At 36.3% G+C, this 22,122-nt stretch overlaps 3 protein-coding genes across 3 annotated transcripts; 1 reads left to right on the top strand and 2 right to left on the bottom strand.

Moving 5' to 3' along the window:
* The first annotated feature begins 2,676 nt into the window (after positions 1–2,676).
* Positions 2,677–8,657, top strand: LOC104095829 (uncharacterized). Its single transcript, XM_009602046.4, has 4 exons — positions 2,677–3,065; positions 3,764–3,910; positions 6,367–6,444; positions 8,258–8,657. The coding sequence occupies exons 1-4, from the start codon at positions 2,712–2,714 to the stop codon at positions 8,471–8,473; spliced, it is 795 nt and encodes a 264-aa protein (XP_009600341.1). The 5' UTR covers positions 2,677–2,711; the 3' UTR covers positions 8,474–8,657.
* A 534-nt stretch (positions 8,658–9,191) lies between these two features.
* LOC104095828 (putative late blight resistance protein homolog R1C-3) lies at positions 9,192–11,733 on the bottom strand. The gene is made up of 2 exons (XM_009602045.4): positions 10,478–11,733; positions 9,192–10,400 (listed from the first exon to the last, which is right to left on the bottom strand). The coding sequence occupies exons 1-2, from the start codon at positions 11,557–11,559 to the stop codon at positions 10,274–10,276; spliced, it is 1,209 nt and encodes a 402-aa protein (XP_009600340.1). The 5' UTR covers positions 11,560–11,733; the 3' UTR covers positions 9,192–10,273.
* LOC138904881 (putative late blight resistance protein homolog R1A-4) lies at positions 9,299–10,015 on the bottom strand. The gene has a single exon (XM_070193380.1). It carries the CDS (start codon positions 10,013–10,015, stop codon positions 9,299–9,301), a length of 717 nt encoding a protein of 238 aa, XP_070049481.1.
* Positions 11,734–22,122: the final 10,389 nt, after the last annotated feature.

Below are 22,122 nucleotides of genomic sequence, written 5' to 3'. Positions count from 1 at the left end.
ATCTTGACTGGCCAACACTCAGCCCCATACAACATTGTTAGTCTGACCACCATTCTGTAGGACTTATCTTTAAGTTTTGGTGGCACCTTCTTGTCACATAAAATACCGGAAGTGAGTCTCTATTTCATCCATCTCGCCCCAATACGATGTGTGATATCTTCATCAATTTCCCCATCCCCCTGAATAATAGACCCAAGATACTTAAAACTGCCTCTACTAGGGATGACTTACGAGTCCAGACTCACCTCCCTTTCCCCTCCTTGAGTCTCGCCACTAAACTTACACTCTAAGTATTCTGTCTTGGTCCTGTTCACCTTGAAACCTTTAGACTCCAGGGTCTGGCTCCATCCTCTAATTGCGCGTTCAAACCGTCTCGCGTCTCGTCAATCTATACAATATCATCTGCAAATAGATAAGTATAATTTTGGCAAGCCAACTTTCACACTTTCTGCTTTCGTCAATTTTGGAACTACTAATAGTACTTGACAGAAACCACCTCCCAAACTATTACATTTATACCAAACGGTTCATCGATATCCAATATATCTCTAAAACTTTAGGCAATTGTTTCGATCGTTTGACGCTTAGTCAAAAAACGCTTCATCCCATATTATCACTTTTGCTTTCCTTATAAATTTAGCACTATTTCTCTGCTTTGTTATATTTGTGATTGTTATTTCCGTTATTCGAAGAGGTATATCAAATCTAAAGTGAGTTGTATGACCTAATAATAAAATTGTTGATGATACACCACTTGTTCTTATTGCTAACAATATCATGCCTCTTGATCTGACATTTGCAAGTAATGCAGCATATTATTTCGATTCCGCCGGAGGCATTACAAAGGATAATCCCACTGTACTAGAGTCGACTTTTTATAATATAGTCTTGAAAACCTATTCTTGTTCAGAATTTAGCTTTAATTGTGCTTCCTCAAGCACTTGTATGGCTTTCTTAATATTATAGTAATCTTTTTTACTTTGTGATCTGGTTTTTTTAATCTCTAACACTCTTTTTATGGAATAAATTTATGTACCTTAAGATTTTTTTTAACTTGAAAAATAACTTTACGCATATGATAAACTTAGAAAATAATTTAATTGAATTCTCTTTCTAAATAATTAATTGAAAGATTTAATTATTTAGTTTTAACATAAAAAATAATTTATTTTCTGTTGATTCAGATTCTTAATATTAGTTCATCTCATGTTTGAATATTTAACCGTAATTATAATTTTATTCACCATAAATTTTATTTTAGAAAGAGTAAAAAGATCGATCTGACATTCCATTTTTAGAAATTTTTTATGCAAAATCATTAGTGGTATAGACTCTTACCAACCTTTTTCTTTCTCTTTCTCACACATTTACATTCTTAAAAATTTTCTTAGTTGTTCTTTAATAATTGAGTATATTTTTTAATATTACACGAAAAAGTAATTAAAAAATATTATTTGAGTAGGAAAGCAGTTCAAATATAATATAATAATATATTATCGTGGGAATTTTTTTCTCAATTTCAACGCTTTATGCAGTACGTTTAACATTACTTTTTTGTTTTGTTTTTGGTATTGTATATTATAGAGTGGTAATGTATTGCCAATATGGAGGATTCTTATGAAATTGATTTTATTAAACCTTCCTATATATTTTTAATAATAATTCAATAGACAAAATTATATTAATTTTAAAATATTAAATATTAAAAAAAATTAACATAGAAGTTATTGTAGTAAAAAAAATTATTACAGTTATGTCCTTTCTCTATGAGTTCTTCTGTTTAATATTTTAGGGCTACTTTGGTCTATCAATATTGTATTCGTACTTTTATAATAATATATGCTCTCCTGTTTCTAAATAAATTTGGATAATATAATACGTTTTCAAATTAAATTAGTAATAGAAATTTTTTAAGAAGTATATCCTAAAAGTAATAGGATTACATGGCTAAAAATTTGTCCATATCCCGAAAGTAATTATACTAATAGGAAATCTAACGTGTTCCTAAAGGTATTATATTTACATGCTAACATGTAGTATTATATATCTATGTCCAAAAATAATTATACTAATAGAATTCCTAAAAGCAATCATGTAGGATTCATAACGTGTAGTATTATGTCCTAAAACTAATAGGATTACAAGGCTAATGTCTAGAATTTCGGTTATGTCATTTTATTGTATTATGCTTAATATTAAATAGTTATTTTTATAAATCAATATTCTATTCATACTTTTATAATAATATAAATAGATATATATTGATTATACGTACCGAAAAAGATTTTTCACCTATATGCACAAATATAACCTGAGGAATAAGTTTTTATCCCCTGTGATTTATTCCTTGTTAGTGTGGCTGGTCCAATACATATGTTCAAGTAAATCAACCTTAACAGGAAGATCCCTTACCTTCCATTTAATTTTTACACTTCAGGGCATTATTCATAAGTAAAAAGATGGGACCATATTCTAAAAGATTGATCTCTTGAGACACAAGACGAACAAACATTCCTAAATATTGGTAATCACAACACTAAGGCATCCAAAAATTCCTTGGCAATCAAGTGAAGAACAAACATTTTCTCAAGACACCAAAGATGCTAAAGTAAAAGAATAATCCTAATTAATATGAACTCTATATATAAAACCGTATCTCACAAATCAAAAGAAGTACTAGATTTCTTGGCTATCTATTAAACTATTTGCAAATGAGTTTGGAATTCCAAATATCACATTTCATAGAAGTAGTGAAAGCAAAGGCAATCGAAGTCGGAGTTCAACACGATGGACTGCTAACAGTTTTAACGTTATGTTTTGTTTTTTATCTAATAGTGGTTTCTACAGGTCATCTATGGAAGAACAAAAAAAAGAAGAAAAAAAGGAAAATTCAACGAGTATTAACAAGATCAATGTCCATTGGAGTTTTGCATGGAGGTGAATTGGCTCTTGAAAGACTAGTTGACTACCATCAAGCCAAGGCAAACGTTCAGTTGTTGGATGTTACAGAGACGGAGCTGGATTCTCTACTCAATCAGGAGCTACCTCATTTCAAGAAACTACAAGTAAGTCTAATTTGTTTATCTACTGTTCCAAATTCTACAGGGGTAAGGTCTGCGTACACTCTATCCTCCTCAGACTCCACTAGATATATTGTTGTTATTTTTGTTGTACTATTCGAAGTTAAACAGCAAGAGAAATTTTTATATGGAGGCCCAATATTGAAAAACGAGAATTGGATGAGTCATATATGCTCAGATAACATGCGAAAGAAATGAACTCAACCCCAAAAGGCTAGTTCTACGGGAGGAATGCCTGAATTGGTGATGCAGATAATACGGTATCTCTTGAAATTGGAGCGAATCCAAGATGAAATTGACCAAGTCAAAGCAAGGGGTTGAATTAGTACCACCGAAAACATATCCTGACTAAACAAGAGTTTCTTTAATAATGGCTTGGTCAAAAGTCGAAGTCAGACCACCAATCCCTTATAGAGCCGATGTGGCGACACTTCAACATTTATTGGTGGCCTTAAATGATCACAGCATGCTAGTTTTGGAGGTTCTTTTTTTTTTCTTTTAATTTTAATTTGTCAAAAGAAGGGTTAAGTGAATTTTTAGAAAAAAATAAGAGTTTTTATGGACTTGAGTACACTCACTTCTTAAATTACTTAAAGGGATTACGATAAAATTTTGTCATTTTTTGGAATTACAAAAAGAACTGAAATTGAAACGAGTCTGCAATTGTTTTTACTGTTAACTAGAGGTGTATTGCAAAGCTGGAAATGAGTGGAAAAGAAAGCAAGGCAGTGAAGAAATTGGAGTCTGCAATAAGGGAAGCCCAGTTAAAGGGAAAGCCACATGAAGCTTATGAGTTTGAGATGTTACTTGTGGAATCGCTCATTTACCAGGTTTTTTTCTTCCCTTAATCATGAACTAGTGATATGTTTTTCTTTAATATATATTTTTTTTGAACGAATTAATAGGAAAATATATTCGAAAAAGACGATTGATTACATTAGATCTTAATGTTATAAGGTTTAAATTAAATCATTAAACTCTTCAATTTTTTTCTCTTTCCTCTAGCCTGGAGGCCCTGGCCTTTTCCGTCCAAAAATTATTTTTAAAACAAAGTGGCTCTGGTCAGTGTGTTACAAGATTACAACTTCTTTACATAAAGGTAAGGTGTCACGTGGGCCGGATCCGATCCTAAGTAGGCTTTGTGTGCCCGATCTTAAATGGGCTTTGTGTGCCCGGTCCTAAGTGGGCTTGGGCTTTGCGGGTTTCTTGTTGGAATCGGTCCGGGACAGAGACCACGAACTAACGGTCCCGGGTTAAGTGGGTCGGTCCCGGGACCAAGTGGGCCCAAGTGGGCATAAGTGGGTCCAACGGATACTTTCTATTTTTTTAAAAATTTTATACAAGTTAGAGAAAAAAAATGGTAATAAAAATATCTAAGGCAATTCCTTATAAATTATATTATAGAATTGTGACCTAAATTTTTTAATTCAAATTTAAAGACAAAAATATTTTAAAGAGATATTCAAAGCAATGCGTTATAATTTTATTATAGCATTAAAAAAATATGGCAATATCTTTCTTAGTCTTCCTCCCCCTATGGAATGAGCACAATAAGGTGCTAATACCACCGGTAACAGTAAGGTAATCACGGTCATTACCATTTCTACCAATATTAGTTGTAATAGCAACACGATAATTTATATGAGTAAATAAATAGCGCAAATATTGTTCATATTCATGTTTATATTTATAAATATCGCTCTTTACGGTTGTGCGAGGAAAACCTTTATAAGTAGGATTATAAACTTTTCTAATATAATGCACAAAGTGAAGGTTAGAAGAAAAACTATAGGGTAAGCACGTAACAGTAACCATTTTTGCCAATTCTTCCCAATATTTTTTTGGATCATAATATAAAATACCACCGGTAACAGTGTTAATTTTCGGTTGAAATTCATTTGACCCGGTACTAAGGTCAGCCTAACTAGGTGCACTTATCCCCTCGGCAAAGTTTTCATACGAAAATATCTAGCTTTATCTTGAGGGTGTAGCAATATGTGTCTAGTCAAACTTCTCGTCCCTCCCCCGACTTCCAACATATTTAAAAACTAACTCTTTGCCACAAGTTTTACACTTAGCCCTATTTTTTTCTCTTGGTTGAGTAAAAAATGACCAAACAACAGATATTTCTGCCCGTTTAAAAGGTTGTCTAGAAAAAATAGGGGCAGTAACAGGAGGGTCAGACGGGGCATCATTTGGATTATTATTAGTTGGGTTAACTTCAGGAGCAGGACTAGTAGGTGTATTGTCATCCGGTTGCGTTTCATCAAAATCTATTTCTTCATCATCATTTTCATCAATAGTTGGATTACCATAAAGAGCATTCATATATTCATGGTTTAATTGTTCACCAGGTACAATATTATGGCAAAATTGACTCTTGGTAAATTGTAATAAACTATTATCGCTATCAAGAATAGGAGGTGTAGGACAGGTAACAAGTTTGGGTCGGGGATCCGGGGGAAGTGGAGGAGGAATAGATTGGCCACTAGATTCACCACTCTTGAATTTTTTCTTATTTTTACTAAATATTTTTTTTTAGGAATAAGCCATCTTAATTAATCAAGCAAAGTAAATAAAACAAACAAAACTATAATATTAAAACTTAAGAGTTGGAACGAGTTTACCGAATTGACGAACAACTTGTTGAAAATTAATTATCGTTGAAGACTTGAAGACTTCAATTCACCAACTTCACAATTTTGCATAAATTATAACAATAAAGTAATCAATTATAGAAGAAAATTAGAGAGAGATTAATGATTTTGTGAGAAAAATAAAAGAATGAGGGGGTATTTATAGTTAAAAATAGGAAAAATGTGTAATTATAAAAAGTTTGGGGTTAAAACAAAGTTTGGGGGGTTAAATGGCTATTTTGCAAATAGCCAACGGCTATTTTGACAGACCAAACGGCTAGTTTTTAAATAGTCAAACGGGCAAAAAAGAAAAATTCAAATCTGGTCGTTGGGACCGTTTAGGCCCGCTAGGACCGGTCCGGTCCCAAACGGTCTGGTCTCGCGGGCCTCGCGTCCTGGATCGGCCCACTTGCAGGCCCACCTCCCCCCGATCCCGATCTTAAACGGTTAGGACCGTATAAGCCCACTACCCATATGGACCGTGATCCTATCGGAACCGGCCCACTTGCCAGCCTTGCATAAAGCTAATGCAAATTGATCGAAGGAAAAGAAACGAGGCACGACAGAAACAAAACTACCACTTGCATTTTTTCCATTTACAAAATTTAAGTCTATGGTATAGTAACTTGGTTGTCCTATTATTTTTGTAGGAAGATTTCATTAAGGCGCTAAGTTATAAGTGCTTAAATGATGAATTTATTACCGATGCAAGGCGTCCACTTTATAAGGTACGTTAATGTTTACTTGATTGAACATCACAAGTCATTGCTCTCAATCCCATGACTAATTAACGTTTACAGTCGAGATTACTATTATTATGTGGCTACTTATTAACGTTTATAATTGAAGTTTACCTATAATTACCTTATCATTAGCTTATCTTATACTCCCTTTGTTCACTTTTACTTGTTCACTATTTAAAAATAGATTTTTAATTTTACTTGTCCACTTTCGCATATCAAGAGAAAAATAATTTATTTTTCTTATTTTATCCTTAGCATTAATTACTCATTCCAAATCATTTTCAAAGAGTTAATACTCTAAAATCTCCCTAAACTATCATGTTTTTATCAGTTTCCTACTCAAACTATTCGGTGTCCCCAAAATCCCCCTAAACTATATTTTCCTTCATATTAAAATCCCTCATTGCATTCTTAGAGGTACGTCTAGTGCACGCTCCTAATTATCTAAAAACGTGTCATGTAGCACTAGACGTTGCTATTTAACTCGGCCTAAAACCCGCCTAAACTATTAGTTGTTTGTCAGTTACCTACTTAAACTATCTGATGTCCCCAAAATGCTCCTGAACTATGTTCCCTTATATATTAAAACCTCATGTTGAACTTTTAAAGGTGCGTCTGTATAACTATATTAACTTATGGTTTGTACAAAGTTTTTTTATATAGTTTACTCATGATCTATTACTCTCAGATGATTGATTAATTTTAGAAGCTTTGGCCAAAATAATATCTAATGTACTGCGTTAATTTTAGGTTTAATTGTGATTGTGCTTTATGCTAAATTCCAATTGAATAAGTCCTCATTTATATTCACTTTGTAGCACGGTAAAAATATTAATAAAGGTATATAGTGTTGCGTATCTTAAAAATCATCTTATATTACATATAAAAGATTACACAAGGTAAAATTTCACAAATAAAAAATCAATTGGCCAACAATTACATTCTCTAATTTCATATTACATAAAGAAGGTTCAAGAGATTCAACTTTATTCTCTACAAGGTGTTGAGTTTAATAAAAAGATTTAAATTAGTATTCTTTCAACAATATGTGTAAGACATGAAAGAACACTAAAACAAGAAAGATAATAAATCATTTAAGAGGAAACAAGAGAGGGAGAATTTTTTTCAGAGGAAACCCATATGGAGAACTGAAGAACAAAGGTTAAAAATAAAGAAGAATGTGAAAAATAAAGAAGAAAGGTACAAAAATAAGGAAGAATGGTGAAAAAATGGGGAAGAAAGGTGGATATAACTGAAATAAGGAGAATATTTATTAAAAAAATAAATGTGAAAGAGGGTTTGGCTAATTAGCCATTATTTTCTATCATGTGAGCCATTTTGATGACTTTTTTCATCTATCACGCGCTCTCAAGCGAGTGTTTACACACCTTATGACAGGTCAGCAACGAAGGGGTTTTAATATGAAGGACAATATAGTTCTGGGAAATTTTGGGGACACCAAATAGTTTAAACAGGAAACTGACAAAAATATGATAATTTAAAGAGATTTTAGGGTATTAACTCTTTTCAAATCCATTAAGATTATACACCAATTAATATGGACATCATGGTAAATTATGTATTTTATTTATTATTTTTTAAGGAGTGTGCAAAATCAATAATGGACAATTAAAAGAAACAACTGGAGTATAAAAGTCGGTACCCAAAACTTTAACTCTTTTTTTTTTAACTTTTCTGTAAGGTTTGTTCTCTCTCTTAGATTGCTTCTTATTCAGACCATTGTTTTGTTTCTCTGTTTTGATGATTATTTTAAACATCTTGAGATAACTTTTTGCAGGCTATAATATACCTCTCAATTGGGTACACCGAAGAAGAAGCTAAAAAATTCTGGTGGGAGTTCAAAGGAATTAGAGAACATATGAAAAGATCACGCAATAAACAAGATGTACAACTTTTTGAGATCACGACAGATTTCGACAAATTTATGTGCATTGTTAAATCTCTCGGGGAAGATATCAAGCGGGCTAAAGCGAAAGCCAACAAAAATAAATAAATGATATTCCGATTCAGTTACACCTTGATAAAGTATTTGTGTTCTCTTTTACCTTTCAGTTTGATTGTATAATGTTTATGTTCAACAACTCTTGCACTGCAGGTCATATCTGAGATTTCAGGCATATTGTGAATATATCTAACAAAAATCATCATTAATGTTTAAAGCTTCTTATCCAATCCAATTTCGAGTACCATCTTACCATTCCCTCCCTTTGTTATATGTAGTGGTAGCATGCTTCTTCTACTTAGTAGCACATGGTTAATCTTTGACTAATAGTCTGTTTGGCCAAGTTTCTTCAAACCTAAAAGCACTCTTTTTTTTTCCTTCAAAAAAGTACTTTTTTTTTAGGTTGAAGAGTTTGGCTAAGCTTTTGGAAGAAAAAAAGTGTTTTTGAGAAGAATGAGAAGCAGTTTTGGAGAAACAGAAAAAAGTAACATTCTTCCCAAAAGTACTTTTGAGAAAAGTACACTTATAAGCATTTTTTAAAAGTTTGGTCAAACATTATTATTACTCAAAAGTGTTTTTCAAATTAATTAGTCAAACACAAATTGTTTCTCACCAAAAGTACTTTGAGAAAAACACTTTTGAGAAAAAACACTTCTCAAAATAAGCTGATTTTAGAAGCTTGGCCAAACATGCTATATAAGTTGTATATATAGACTTGTGAAAGTAAAAGCACAAATCATTAGCATTTAAAATAATATCAAGCAAAAAGTAATCGAAGAATTCAAACCCATATGACACCATTCAATCAGTAAGCAAAATAGCAAGTGAAAGAATAACACATAAAAAGATGAAAATAGAGAAGAAATTCACATCACCCTAATTTAAGTAGATAATGACTTTGAAGTCTGAATTTTTCATGTCATCCCTCTGCATGTTCCTAATTTTCACGGCAGATTTTCTGGCGGAGGGGCAACAAGAGCGCGCCTCAATCCTCTGCAGTGAAGGCATGCTCCCAAAACTCGAAGGTATCTCCTCAAGTTTACCGCACCAACGCAACACCAATTGCTCGAGACAGGGAAATGAATCCACTGACATGTTCCAATGTTTGATCGAATTATGTTCGATCTTCAAGAACCTTAGATTAAGGAAACCCCCAACACCAACTGTCCATTTTCTCCCAATGAAGGCAGAAAGTAAGTTTAGCACCTCAAGGTTTGGTAATGCACCAATTCTTGAAATTTCATCCCACAAGAAGCCACAACAAGATAAAGTTAACTCTTTTAGGCTTTGAGGGAAGATCATGCTAATTCCACTCATTGGAAACTCGCTACGGTGATAGATAGCCAGTGTTTCAAGATATATTAGACACATGAGAGAGCTGAACAAAGAGCCCCAATGCTCCAAAGTCATAAGTTCAAGTTGGACTAAATTTGGTGCTCTGTTGCACATTTCACTTATATCATCCTCATTTACTAAAACTACTTTTGAAAAGCTCTCTAATTTCTCTAACTCGAAGACATCTTCTTTTTCTGCCCCAACACCGTTGAAATGAACTTCCCCTTCACTTATATCGACATGCTTTAAGTTTATCATGTCCCACATAGACCCCGGAAGAGTTAAGGTGCCATTTTTTGGTCTCGCGGCTAAAGTTTCCAGGTTTGTAAGGTTCGATATGGCTGGTGGAATTTCGCAAAAATTTCCAAAAATTGACAAGTACCTTAAAGGAATCAAGGATGTTATGTCCTCGAGAGCTGAAGCCTCGATCTCAACTTCTTCAAGTCCAGTACTGTAAGTGATGATTTGAACAAGTCTGAACTAAATGCTCCACTTGGTATGACTTTGTTCATTTCATTAGTGTGGGGATATAACTCTCAAACTATGGATGCGCTGAGTCGGACGAAGCCACTTGATGAAGTGATGCAGTTTAGAGCAAACTAGGACCCGTTGTATACCACTAGATGAATTAGTAGTAGAAGATCTAACAATGAGAAAACATACCCAATTAATATAAAGGCAAGTCAAAATAAAACAAAATTAAAGGGTACTGCTGTATACCTATCAACTTTCAACAAAAAGTTCTCTTCTTTAGCTTTACTCAAACAAAAATCTAGTACCAAACCATGAAGACGAACAGATTTTATGCCACCAAGGGGAAATCTTTGCGCAACAATAACTAGATTACTTGCAATTAGATCAATCAAATAGTCCATCGCAATATGTTGTGCGATCTTCACCTCATTACTTTGTACAAAACCTTCAGCAACCCACATCCGTATCAACTTCTTAACTGATACTTCCTCATCTTCAAGAAACAAACCAAAGTAAAGAAAGCACGGCTTTAAATGATGTGGTAAATGCTTGTAATTTGACTCTATTATGTCTATGTACCACTCTGCCTCACCAGCCACTTTTGCACTTGCACTTAACCTTTTAGCAACTTTAGTCCAATAGCCTCTTTTCTTGTCCAATCTTGCAAGAAGACTACCTATTAAAATAATTGCAATTGGCAGTCCTGCACAATTTTTTGCTATCTCCTTCCCTATTTCCTCAAGTTCTTGAGGGCAGCTAATTTCTTCCTTAAATACTGTCTTCTGTAATAACAACCAACTTTTGTCTTCCGTGAGAAACGAAAGATGATGAGTATAGCAAAACATTTTTACAGAAGAAGAAAGCAGTTCGTGATCAAGCCTAGTAGTAACAATAATTCTACTCTTTTTGTTGTTATCTGGGAAAAAACTGACTAAGTCATCCCATATAGCAGTGCTCCATACATCATCTATAACTATTAAATATCTCCTTTTCTCAAGACATTTTTGTACTTGTAGGACTAATTCATCTTCACTCCTCTCAATCTCAACATGGCGTTCAAATTCATAGCCCAATAATTCAAGCAATAATCTTTTCTTGTCATAGATTTGAGAGACACAACACCATGAACGAACATCAAAGCGATTGACTATATTTTCATGGGTATATAACTTTTTGGCTAGAGTTGTCTTACCAAGTCCGGGTATGCCAATAATCGAGATAACGCCTAGTTGATCTGTTCCGCCAAGAATATTGTCCATCGCCACTTGTTCCTCTTTTTCAATGCCCACCATTGACAGTGATGACAACTCAATTGTGGTAGGTAACATCTTGGACTCAAATTAATGGACAAGTTGAATGCTACTGGAGATGAAGCTCAATATCTAGGAATGAGGGAAATCATACAAACAAAAAAGAAATTTTCAGGTAGAAAATACAAGAAGGTAATTAAAGGGGGAATTAAGATCAAAACACGGGGGTAGTTGGGGACAGAGAGGTAGCAAGTCAACTGTAGCTTAATTTCAAGATTTTAAATTAGAGCAAAAGTCTGAACACCAATACTGAATCGCCAGCTCATATTGTTTGGATTGTTCACATGGTTATTGCACTACACGATCGTCCAATTATATAAGTTCAGACGAAATAGATTGAGTTTGTTTCACGCTTCAAGACTTGCTAAATTGTCAGATATTATGTGTTAGCAATTGAGTATGATGTTTGCATTTTGTTGCGGATGTTGATTTGGGTGCTGGAAGTGAATTGGAGATAGTTTGGGATTGATTTTGGAGCTTAGAAGTTGAACCACATGTGATGCCAATAAATAATATTATATTAACTTTATGAAATATATACATAAAATAACTAGTTTAACGTGAAATAATGGGTTCACGCACTTTTATTTTGGGCTAAATCCGCCCCGACCACAAATGGGTCATGTCATAGCATGCCCATCGCGTAAAGCATGATTTTAGGTGAGAAATTTGGAAGCTAGCCAAGTCACAACGAGGCCTGACTAGCCGTCTGAGCAGGGCGCATGATAGGCGCGCCATGATCCCATCCTTCAACTCTCAAACAAGGGTACGAGAAGACTTATTCCAACTTTATCCGGATTAAAGAGTATTTTCAAGTGAAGTTGAAAAGGATTATTGGAAGTTGTAAGTAAACTTTGGAGGGTATTTAATTAAAGTTTAACAAAAAACTATTTAAGAGCGAGAGACAAAAAAAGTATTTAATTTAAAATTGTATATTTTAAAACTGTTATAAAATTTTGAATTATGGTGGATGTCCATAACCACCAAATGAGTAATGCTCACTACTCTTCTCCATTATCTCCATAACTTTTACTAATATAATACTTATGGAGTTATGATTGTAACTCCATAACCTCCCCATGATCTTCCTCTATGATCTCAAATGCTTAATGACATATTTCTTCATTTTTCATGTCTATATAAAGGCCTTGTAATAGATGGAAAGATCACGCTAATGAAGAAGAAATAAGAATTTCTCCTCTCTTTCTCTCTATAATGCTTAGCTTATTTTTTCTTGTTCTATATTGTTACTTTGAGCTATATTTCATAACACGTTATCAGTACGAGTCAGTCTCTATTGTTGCCTTCAAATTGAATTTGATTTTCTCCTTGAGATTGAACTGTTTGACGATGCTGCTCATTGAAGTAAATCAGGTGATATGTTCCTATATAACTTTATCCCCTTTTTGGTTTGCTAACTCTTTTTAAGTTGTATTTTTTCTTTTCGGAATAAGGTACTTATTTTTGAAATTGTGCATTTTTATGTGAAATCTGCTTTAAGTTTTATTTGTGATTATAATCGCTTCTATATAACCATACAAAGCAGAATGATTATTTGTTTCGTATATAATGCAGAATCCAATCATAATATTTGGTTGATGCCTTAATGGTTTTAATTTATCAAACAGAATGTAACACCACCCACCAGATTAATATGTTTATATATATATATATATATATTTACATGACTCTCTGACCAATAAAATTTTATGTATTGCCTACATGTTTTGTTTCTAACATTCACTAAGCATACGTTAGAGAATGTTTAATTATTTGCAAAGGAATTGATTGATACATTAGTTAGTTCTATTAGTTCATAAAGGATATTGCTAATATTGAGCTTAATAGCTATTGAGACACGTTAACCGGTAAGAATTAAGTCCAATTACCAAGTATTTTGTCACTTTGAGTTTGACGTAACATTTAGTGTGATGATTAGTGCTTATTGAAACTTACTTTCTGAATTGTTTAAAACGGTTAGAAAATTTTCTTACCGTTCTAATATTTAAGATTACTTGTCTTCCCGGCTTCAATGCAATATTTGTTACATATTTTCTTGTTTTGACATATATATCTCTTTTAATTATGTTATTCATCTAGATTAATGTTTTCACTGCTTGTGAAGAAGAATAAAAAAAATAAAAAATTAAAAAAATTAAAATCTCCCGGTCACGGGCCACGAATGAAGATAACATTTGATTTTGATAAGTTTACATATAGTATATTAGTACACAAATATGTATTGGATCAAAAGTTTCATTGATAATATTTTTTATTATTTTTAATTCACTTATTTATTACAATATTGTTTACTATGTTGAACTTACTAAAGTTTGAATTTATGGCTATGTAAAATTATGTTCCATTTCCTGAAGTGAACGAGATAATTTGTGATAAACGTTATATTAGGATAAGACGGTGGGTTCATTTCCCAGTGCACCATGAGGGTAAGACATCGGGAGCAAGTCCTGATGCTCCATGATGATAAGAGTTGGGTTTGAGTCTCAATTCATTATGGCCTAACATGCCTTTATATGGGTAAGGCATTGAGTTTGAGTCACAATGCACCATATTGATGATATAACGATGACTAAAAAAATAATATACTTTTCATGAAAAGGCATGAAGTGCGTCCCACTTGATTTTCTCCATTCTTGAAGTGAATGTGGTAGCGGCGCATAATAAGTCTAAATGAAGACAAGTGGTTAACCAATGAACGTGGGCGTTCCAAAGAACAAAATAATAATAGTCATCACTATGATTATAAAAGGAGAACAATAAGGGTTCTGATCACGCCCAACTATGCCTTGTAAAAAGGACTAAGCGGTCGCTGCAAATATAATCTGGTTCAAGTCCGGAATCAAATCCCACAGGAAACTAACCTATTTACTACAACTTTTAACAATGCTAATGATAAGCTCAGACAATTTTCGGATGCAAGATTTTTAATAGAGCATAAGTGGAATTTATTTATCTAATGAAAAATGATAACAAAATTAGCAATAATCAAGAATAAGATTGAATTCAAAGGTAAAAGGATCTAGGGCTATTGATCTCCCCAATTGTCGGACTAATTTCTGATACATTAGCTATAATCTCGCCGTAATACTCTATGAGGATTATGAGTTCCGGGCTACCATAATTATCTCTCGATCAATTACGATAATTTACTAGAAGCATTCTCTCGAACTACTCAAGTTAACAATTTATGCAACTCAGAATTATCCCATCAAAGCTTTGTTATCTCTAACCCCGCTTTTAAATTCAAGTAATTAATCTCTTAACTTACCCGAAAGTGGTATTGTTCAACAACAATCTAACCAAGTGTTCTTTCTCAAGCAACATAAGGTAACTAGACACGATTAATCAAAGGCCCTTTCAATTAATCACAACACAACACATAGTTGAACAATCATAGAATAAGAACGACTTAATTATATCTAAACATAGTCAAAACTTCATCCAATAATTGATTCCATCAACACTAGATGATGGGTTTAGATATTCATACTAATGGATAAAAATTCACTATAACAATTCATAATCAACAATGGAAGTAAGAAGAAGAAGATGAAAACTCTTAGAAAATTCTCCGTCTTCTCTCTCTTGTTCTTGCCTCCAAAATCTCCTAGATACCGCTCTCCTTCTCTTCTGTATGAATTAGGCTTCATATAGGTTTAGGTTAGTTGCCTTAGAAATTACATAATTGCCCCTGAGTTGTTGGCCTCCGTCCGCCCGTCCGCGGCCGTGGATTTCAGCCAGTGTTCTGCCTCCAATGCGCGGTCCAATTCGCGGTCAACTTCGCAGCCGCGCACCTGGAAGGGACCTCCCCGCTTGCTTTTCTCGCTCCTATTTGACCGGGCTAACCTTCGATTGTCCTTCCACACTCCATATTGACTCCAAAACACTCTATAGCTTCCTCCTAGCTCGGAGTGGCTCCTGCAAAGCATAAAATTCTTAATTAGAATATTTTTATTTTCTTTTAGCATTCAAATATCAATAAAGTGCGGCTAAATTAGAGTATAAATAGTGTCTAAATTGTATAAATATAGCCTACTATCAACACCCCACACTTAAACCATTGCTCGTCCCCAAGCAATCAAACCACACTCTACATAGGCCTAACTTCACTTAGCGACTTACCTAACTCGTCACACCAAGAATATTTTACATAGTTTGAGTATACATTAGTGTAACATCTACATCTCAAGAGTAGACTCCCGCGAGCCACGCAATATTCCTAACCGGCTTACATACTCTATTCAGAGGTCCAGATTTACCTCTCCTTCGTGAATCAAGTGTCTGCTCACTATAAAAGAGACTCATTCCACAATCAATAAAATTCACGCACACTGAGGAACTTCAAAATAAACAAAATTCAACCACCCTCAGAAATGATATTCTTGTGCCACAGAAAACGCTCCATAGGCTTGCCCGTAGTGTACTACTCTACTAATTGAGCTTGTTCAGTCTAGGATCAAGTAGGACTTTATTTGGCTGTAATGTAGGTTACAGGTCGGATAGGATATATTTGGATATAATAGTGACTACACCTCCCCCAAGCACTTTAATACTTATATTTTATAATCAAGCCCATGCTTAAGTTAAACCAACATTTCCACCTTCAACACCACGTAAATTACCCCACACTTCTTTGAGCACAATCACCTTAAAAGCCACCACAGAATATTACTAATCAACATGATACACTATTAACACATGATACATTTTTTTTATCTTTTTTTTTTAGAATAAGGTGCACCTTTCTCCTGATTTCCCTAGTTCCACTCAAAAGCCCCACCAACTACCCCACACTTTATCTTTTATAGATTCATAGTAATTCAAGTGCTTACGAGAGGTAAAGGGTTCAAAAAGATGGTCAATTCAGATAAGGGATAAAGCTTGTAATGTGGTTGCCAAGGAAACAGGATTACAGGCTCAACGGGGTTAACTACGGTACATAACAAATAGGTGGGTGGAATATGTATATATATGGTTCAACAAAGAAATACCTATATCACTTCCCAGACTAAACAAGACTATTATTTCGTTTTGCAGACATACAGGGCAAGTTCTAGGCATCAAATGTAGTGCACAGAACACAACAAGCCTCACACACACACATGGCACATGACTCACTCCAAATCGGATCATCAAACACTTAGATAAGAGTACTTAAGCCAAATTAAGAACATACAGTTTAAGGCATTCTTACAAGAGTCAACAAATGAGCCTAAGCGTCACACTAAATACCCGCTATATTCAAGGCATTATGAAGTTAAGAGATCATATTCTAATCCTACCCATAGCCCATAAGTTCCTAACTAAAAAATAAAAACTAACTACACCTGGTTCAAATGAAACCCTTGAAAAAGAACCGTGGTTTAAAGAAAAACCAAGGGGGAATTGATACACTACTACAAAAGAAAATGCATGCTCACCGCACCATTTTTTACTTTTAACAAAAAAAAAAATCTTTCAACTTTAGTCCCTCAAGAAACCCGTTGAATGGTATCTATCGTCGGGATAAGTCAAAACTATTCTACATACTACATACAACATACAACAAAGTATCCCCCACCCCACACTTAAAAAGATGGCATGTCCCCATGTCATACAAAATAAAGTAATGCGAGGTAAAGGAGCTTCCCTGGTGGATCAGTCTTATCGAAGACAGTGTCAGGGTCGAGATGACACGCCCTTCCTAGCACACGCAGCCAGCCCATGATTTTCTTCTCTGACTTCGCATTTTGGGTGGCCAAGGCATCAACTCTAACCCCCAATTCCGTGATGGAAGTGTGCAGCCCTGCCATATCCTGTTCTAAGGCTGTCATCCGTGTACTCTGTCTGACCTAAGATGGTCTTTCAGCCATTGTAGCTTGTTCCTGTGGGGGTGATGCAGGTCCAACCTCTTTTTGCCCTTCATCGCCTTCCTCCGGTGCATTAGAATCGTCATAATGAGTTGCCCCAGGTGCCACCGGGTCTTTCCCGATGGTCACTTTATCTGCCCGAAACTTTGCTTCTTTCTTCACCATGCCATCCGCATTTGGGTTCTCAGGCACCTTTGCTGCCCGGCACAATCTAGTGACCAGAGAGGGGAAAAAGAACCCATATCTCTTCAGTGGTGAACGGACAAATACCTCAGACTGAATAACCTTGGCCACATCAAAATCGTGGCCATTCACGAAGCACCAGATCAAGGCAGCTCTCGGACCATTTACCTCTGTGGTGTTGTGGGATGGTAGCAAGCGATTGTTGATGATGTGTAACCAGCACTTTCCTTCAAAAGTGAGTGAGGCAGAGTGTAGCTTCGATCCCGGCATAACCCATACTACCTCTTTGTCTGGTAAACAGATAGTTCTGAAAAACATGTTCCATGCGATGGGTTCTCGCTTGTAAGTATCATAGAAATCCTCCTCCCCATTGAATACAGGCAATCGATACACTCTCCTGATGGCTTCTATCTAGGCATCCACCCTCGTGTGTCGTACAATGCATATTCTATCTTCATGTTCGGGGCAGTTGGCAGAGAACTCCCGGACAAGCATCAAGTTACCCTCCTCCGGCTCTTCGAAAAAGTTGTCCAATCTGTGCCTGATCAACTCCCGATACATATTAGGGCACTTATCCTAGAGGGATGCCCTATCAATACCCCTTTCCGGTACAGGTTTTTTAGTGGCCTTCAAACTGAAATGGTCTTGGGCAGCTCTGGAGACAAACCCGGTACGATCAAACTGAGCTGCACTGGCTGGTGCCCGTGCCCGGGATGAACCTCCATGACCACTTGACGAGGCTCCGGTGGTGCGTCTCTTCTTTGAAGGTGTCATGGTACCTACACAACAAACACTACTGTCAGTAATCGGCAGAATATGGGAACCAATGGCGGTTACTGAGACTTCACTCGCACAATTGGTCACAATTTACATTCAAACTCATTGTGGCAATTCAACAAACACTTAAGGTGCATATACACCCCAAGTTACCCAAAGCCCCAATTAAACTTCCATTCCTCACAAGCTCAACAATGTCTTCCCCCAATTCAACCAAATCTATTAGCCTCACATGCCACATATATACTATAATCCTAAACCAAGTCAAGAGTATCCATGATTCTACTATCCTACACATACAATAGCAAAGGAAAAGAATGGGGAAAATAAAAATTTGAAAACAAAAAAAAATACTAAGAAAGAGGAATAGAATCATGTTATTTACTTAGAGATCTTGGGAGAAACAGAGATTGGGGATTGGTTGAGTGGAGAAGAGGATGAAGGAGAAGAAGCTTTGTTGATGAGAGAAATTTTGAGGGAGAGGGAGAGGGGGCGTGTGTTTTGTTTTAGGGGAAGGGGGAAGGGTTTTAGATTTTGTTAAGGGGGAGGGAAAAAAGAAGTGGGGGAGTGGGCGGTTAGGGGGGGGGGGGGTTAAGTAAAAAAAACTACTTAATACGAAAGAAAAGAAGAGAAGAGAAAATAAAAAATAAAAAATAATAATAACAAATTCTGAACCTAGTACCGCCTCATCCGCGGTCGATCGCGTCCAATCCGCGGTCGTGGATGAGAAACAGTGAGGGGGACAAAATCTGCGCTCGACTCTGCAGTCCAATCCGCGGGTGCAGACGGGGAGGCAGTGGTTTGTGTAAAATCCGCGGCGTACTCCGCGGTCCAATCCGTGACCGCGGATATCGATCTGCAGCAAATTTTTGTCTTTTTCGCACTTTTACCTATCTCCGGGTTAATTTCGTCCCCCGAATCCTGTCGATGCGCATAATTTTATCCCTGCACATTAGTAGATCGGTCAATGTCATTTCAAATCAATTACAAAAACAAGAGTAAAGAAAAATAATAGCTTGCCTCCTAAAAAGTGCCTGAGTTAACGTCGCGGCACGACGATTTACAACAAACCATGGGTTGCCTCCCAGGAAGCGCCTGATTTAACGTCGCGGCATGACGCAGGCTTTCATTATTACTCTTCGCTCACGTATTGGGGCTCTTCCAAATAAATCACCACTCTATCCCCCTTTTCTTCGACCATTCCAAGGTAATGTTTCAATATTTGCCCATTCACTGTGAACTTATTTGTCCCATCTTCGAATTCAATTTCTACATCTCCACTTGAGAACACTTGCACCACTCTGAAGGGTCCTGACCATCGGGACTTCAACTTACCCGGAAACAATCTCAATCTTGAGTTGTATAACAATACTAGATCTCCGGGTTTGATGTTCCGATCTAGAATGTGCTTATCATGCATCATTTTCATCCTTTCTTTGTACAATCTTGCATTGTCAAATGCATGGAACCTGAATTCCTCGAGTTCATGTAACTCAGTGACTCTGCTGGTGCTTGCGGTCTCTATATCCAAATTAAACTTCCGCAGTGCCCAAAGGGCTTTATGTTCGAGCTCTACCGGAAGATGGCATATTTTTCCAAATACCAACTTGTATGGTGACATACCAATTGGAGTTTTAAATGTTGTGCGGTACGCCCATAATGCATCATCGAGCTTCTTTGCCCAATCAGTCCTTGACGCATTCACTGTCTTGGTCAGGACACTTTTGATTTCTCTGTTGGACACTTCAACTTGCCCGCTCGTCTGTGGGTGGTAAGGTGTGGCTACCTTATAGCGAACTCCATACTTTTCCAACAGCCGTGTGAACGCTCTATTGCAAAAATGGGTTCCACCATCACTGATTATAGCTCTCGGGGTGCCAAAACGTGTGAAAATATTTTTCTTTAGGAAGATTGTCACCCTTTTTGCATCATTGGTTGGGAGATCCACCGCTTCGACCCATTTGGAGACATAGTCAACTGCTACCAATATGTATTTGTTACCATACGAGTTGACGAAAGGCCCCATAAAGTCAATCCCCCGCATGTCAAAAACCTCCACCTCTTGAATTGTGGTGAACATAATTGTGGGCATCCTTGAACAGAGTTGGCCAATACAACCCCGATTCCAATACTTTTGCTGTTGTCCGGATTCCTCCAAAGTGTCCACCATATGGTGAAGCATGGCAAGCCTGCAAAACAGAAGGTTGATCTTTCTCGGGGATACACCTCCGGATCATGTTATCTATACATATTCTAAAAAGTAGAGGTTCATCCCAATAATAAGATTGACAATCGCGAAAGAACTTTTTCTTTTGAATTAAAGAGAGTTCATAAGGTACAATACCGCTTGCTAAATAGTTAGCAATATCAGCATACCATGGCGTCTCCTCCATTGTCACAGTGAGTAACTGTTCATTCGGGAATGTCTCTATTATATCTTCAACCTCCATCTTCTTTTCAGCTCCTTCCAACCTTGAGAGGTGGTCTGGCACTTGATTGTTCATCCCTTTTCTATCATGGATTTCCAGATCAAATTCTTGTAGCAAAAGAACCCAATGGATTAACCTTGGCTTTGACTCCTTCTTTGCTATCAAGTACCTAATTATTGCATGGTCAGTATAAACAATAACTTTTGAACCAATTAAGTACGACCTGAATTTGTCGAAGGCAAACACTACAGCCAATATTTCCTTTTCCGTTACGGTGTAAATGAGTTGTGCACTGCTGGGCGTCCTGCTTGCATAGTAAATTGGGTGCATCATCTTGTCTTTTCGCTGCCCCAAGACTGCTCCTATAGCATAATCACTGGCCTCGCACATGAGCTCGAAGGTTGCTCCCACTTGGGTGCAACAATAATGGGTGCAGTTACCAGTCTCTTCTTCAGCTCCTCAAATGCCAACCTGCAATCATTAGAAAACACAAAGGGCTGATCCTTTTCAAGAAGTTTACATAAAGGGTTAGCAATCTTGGAAAAATCTTTTATGAATCGCATGTAGAACCCGGCGTGCCCAAGGAAACTTCTCACTGCCTTGACCGAAGTGGGTGGTGGCAATTTCTTAATAACATCAACCTTAGCATGGTCGACCTCAATTCCCTTACTGGACACTCGATGCCCCAAAACTATTCCTTCATGTACCATAAAATGGAACTTTTCCCAATTCAACACCAAATTTGTCTCCACACATCTTTTGAGCACTCTTCTTAAATTGTGAAGACAATCTTCGAATGAATCCCCCACCACGGAGAAATCATCCATAAACACCTCCATAATGTCTTCAACCATATCAGTGAAAATGGCTAACATGCACCGCTGAAATGTAGCCGGCGCATTGCAAAGTCCAAAAGGCTTTCTCTGAAAGGCAAAGATACCATACGGACAAGTGAAGGATATTTTCTCTCTGTCTTCAGGGGCTATTGAGATCTGGTTGTACCCCGAATATCCATCCAAGAAACAGAAGTGAGACCGCCCAGCTAACCTGTCCAACATTTGATCAATAAAAGGCAAGGGGAAATGGTCCTTCCGGGTGGCTGTGTTCAATTTCCGATAGTCCATGCAAATTCGCCACCCCGTGACTGTACGAGTCGAGATCAACTCATTATTCTTATTTTGTACGACCGTCATTCCTCCCTTTTTCGGCACACACTGAACAGGGCTGATCCAGTTGCTGTCAGAGATGGGGAAGATGATACCCGCATCCAGCCACTTGATCACTTCCTTCTTCCACCTCTTTCATATTCGGGTTCAGCCGTC

Source organism: Nicotiana tomentosiformis, chromosome 2 (genome assembly GCF_000390325.3).
Source record: "Nicotiana tomentosiformis chromosome 2, ASM39032v3, whole genome shotgun sequence".
Lineage (NCBI taxonomy): Eukaryota > Viridiplantae > Streptophyta > Magnoliopsida > Solanales > Solanaceae > Nicotiana > Nicotiana tomentosiformis.
This window is presented reverse-complemented; position numbering and strand designations above follow the sequence as displayed.

Excerpts from the sequence above, each read along its gene's own strand:
- LOC104095829 (XM_009602046.4), top strand. The coding sequence starts at position 2,712 with ATGAGTTTGGAATTCCAAATATCACATTTCATAGAAGTAGTGAAAGCA. Across the intron at positions 3,066-3,763 it reads CTCATTTCAAGAAACTACAA|AGGTGTATTGCAAAGCTGGA; the intron begins GTAAGTCTAATT and ends ACTGTTAACTAG. Across the intron at positions 6,445-8,257 it reads CAAGGCGTCCACTTTATAAG|GCTATAATATACCTCTCAAT; the intron begins GTACGTTAATGT and ends AACTTTTTGCAG.
- LOC138904881 (XM_070193380.1), bottom strand. The coding sequence starts at position 10,015 with ATGATAAACTTAAAGCATGTCGATATAAGTGAAGGGGAAGTTCATTTC.
- LOC104095828 (XM_009602045.4), bottom strand. The coding sequence starts at position 11,559 with ATGTTACCTACCACAATTGAGTTGTCATCACTGTCAATGGTGGGCATT. Across the intron at positions 10,401-10,477 it reads TTTTTGTTGAAAGTTGATAG|ATCTTCTACTACTAATTCAT; the intron begins GTATACAGCAGT and ends TCTCATTGTTAG.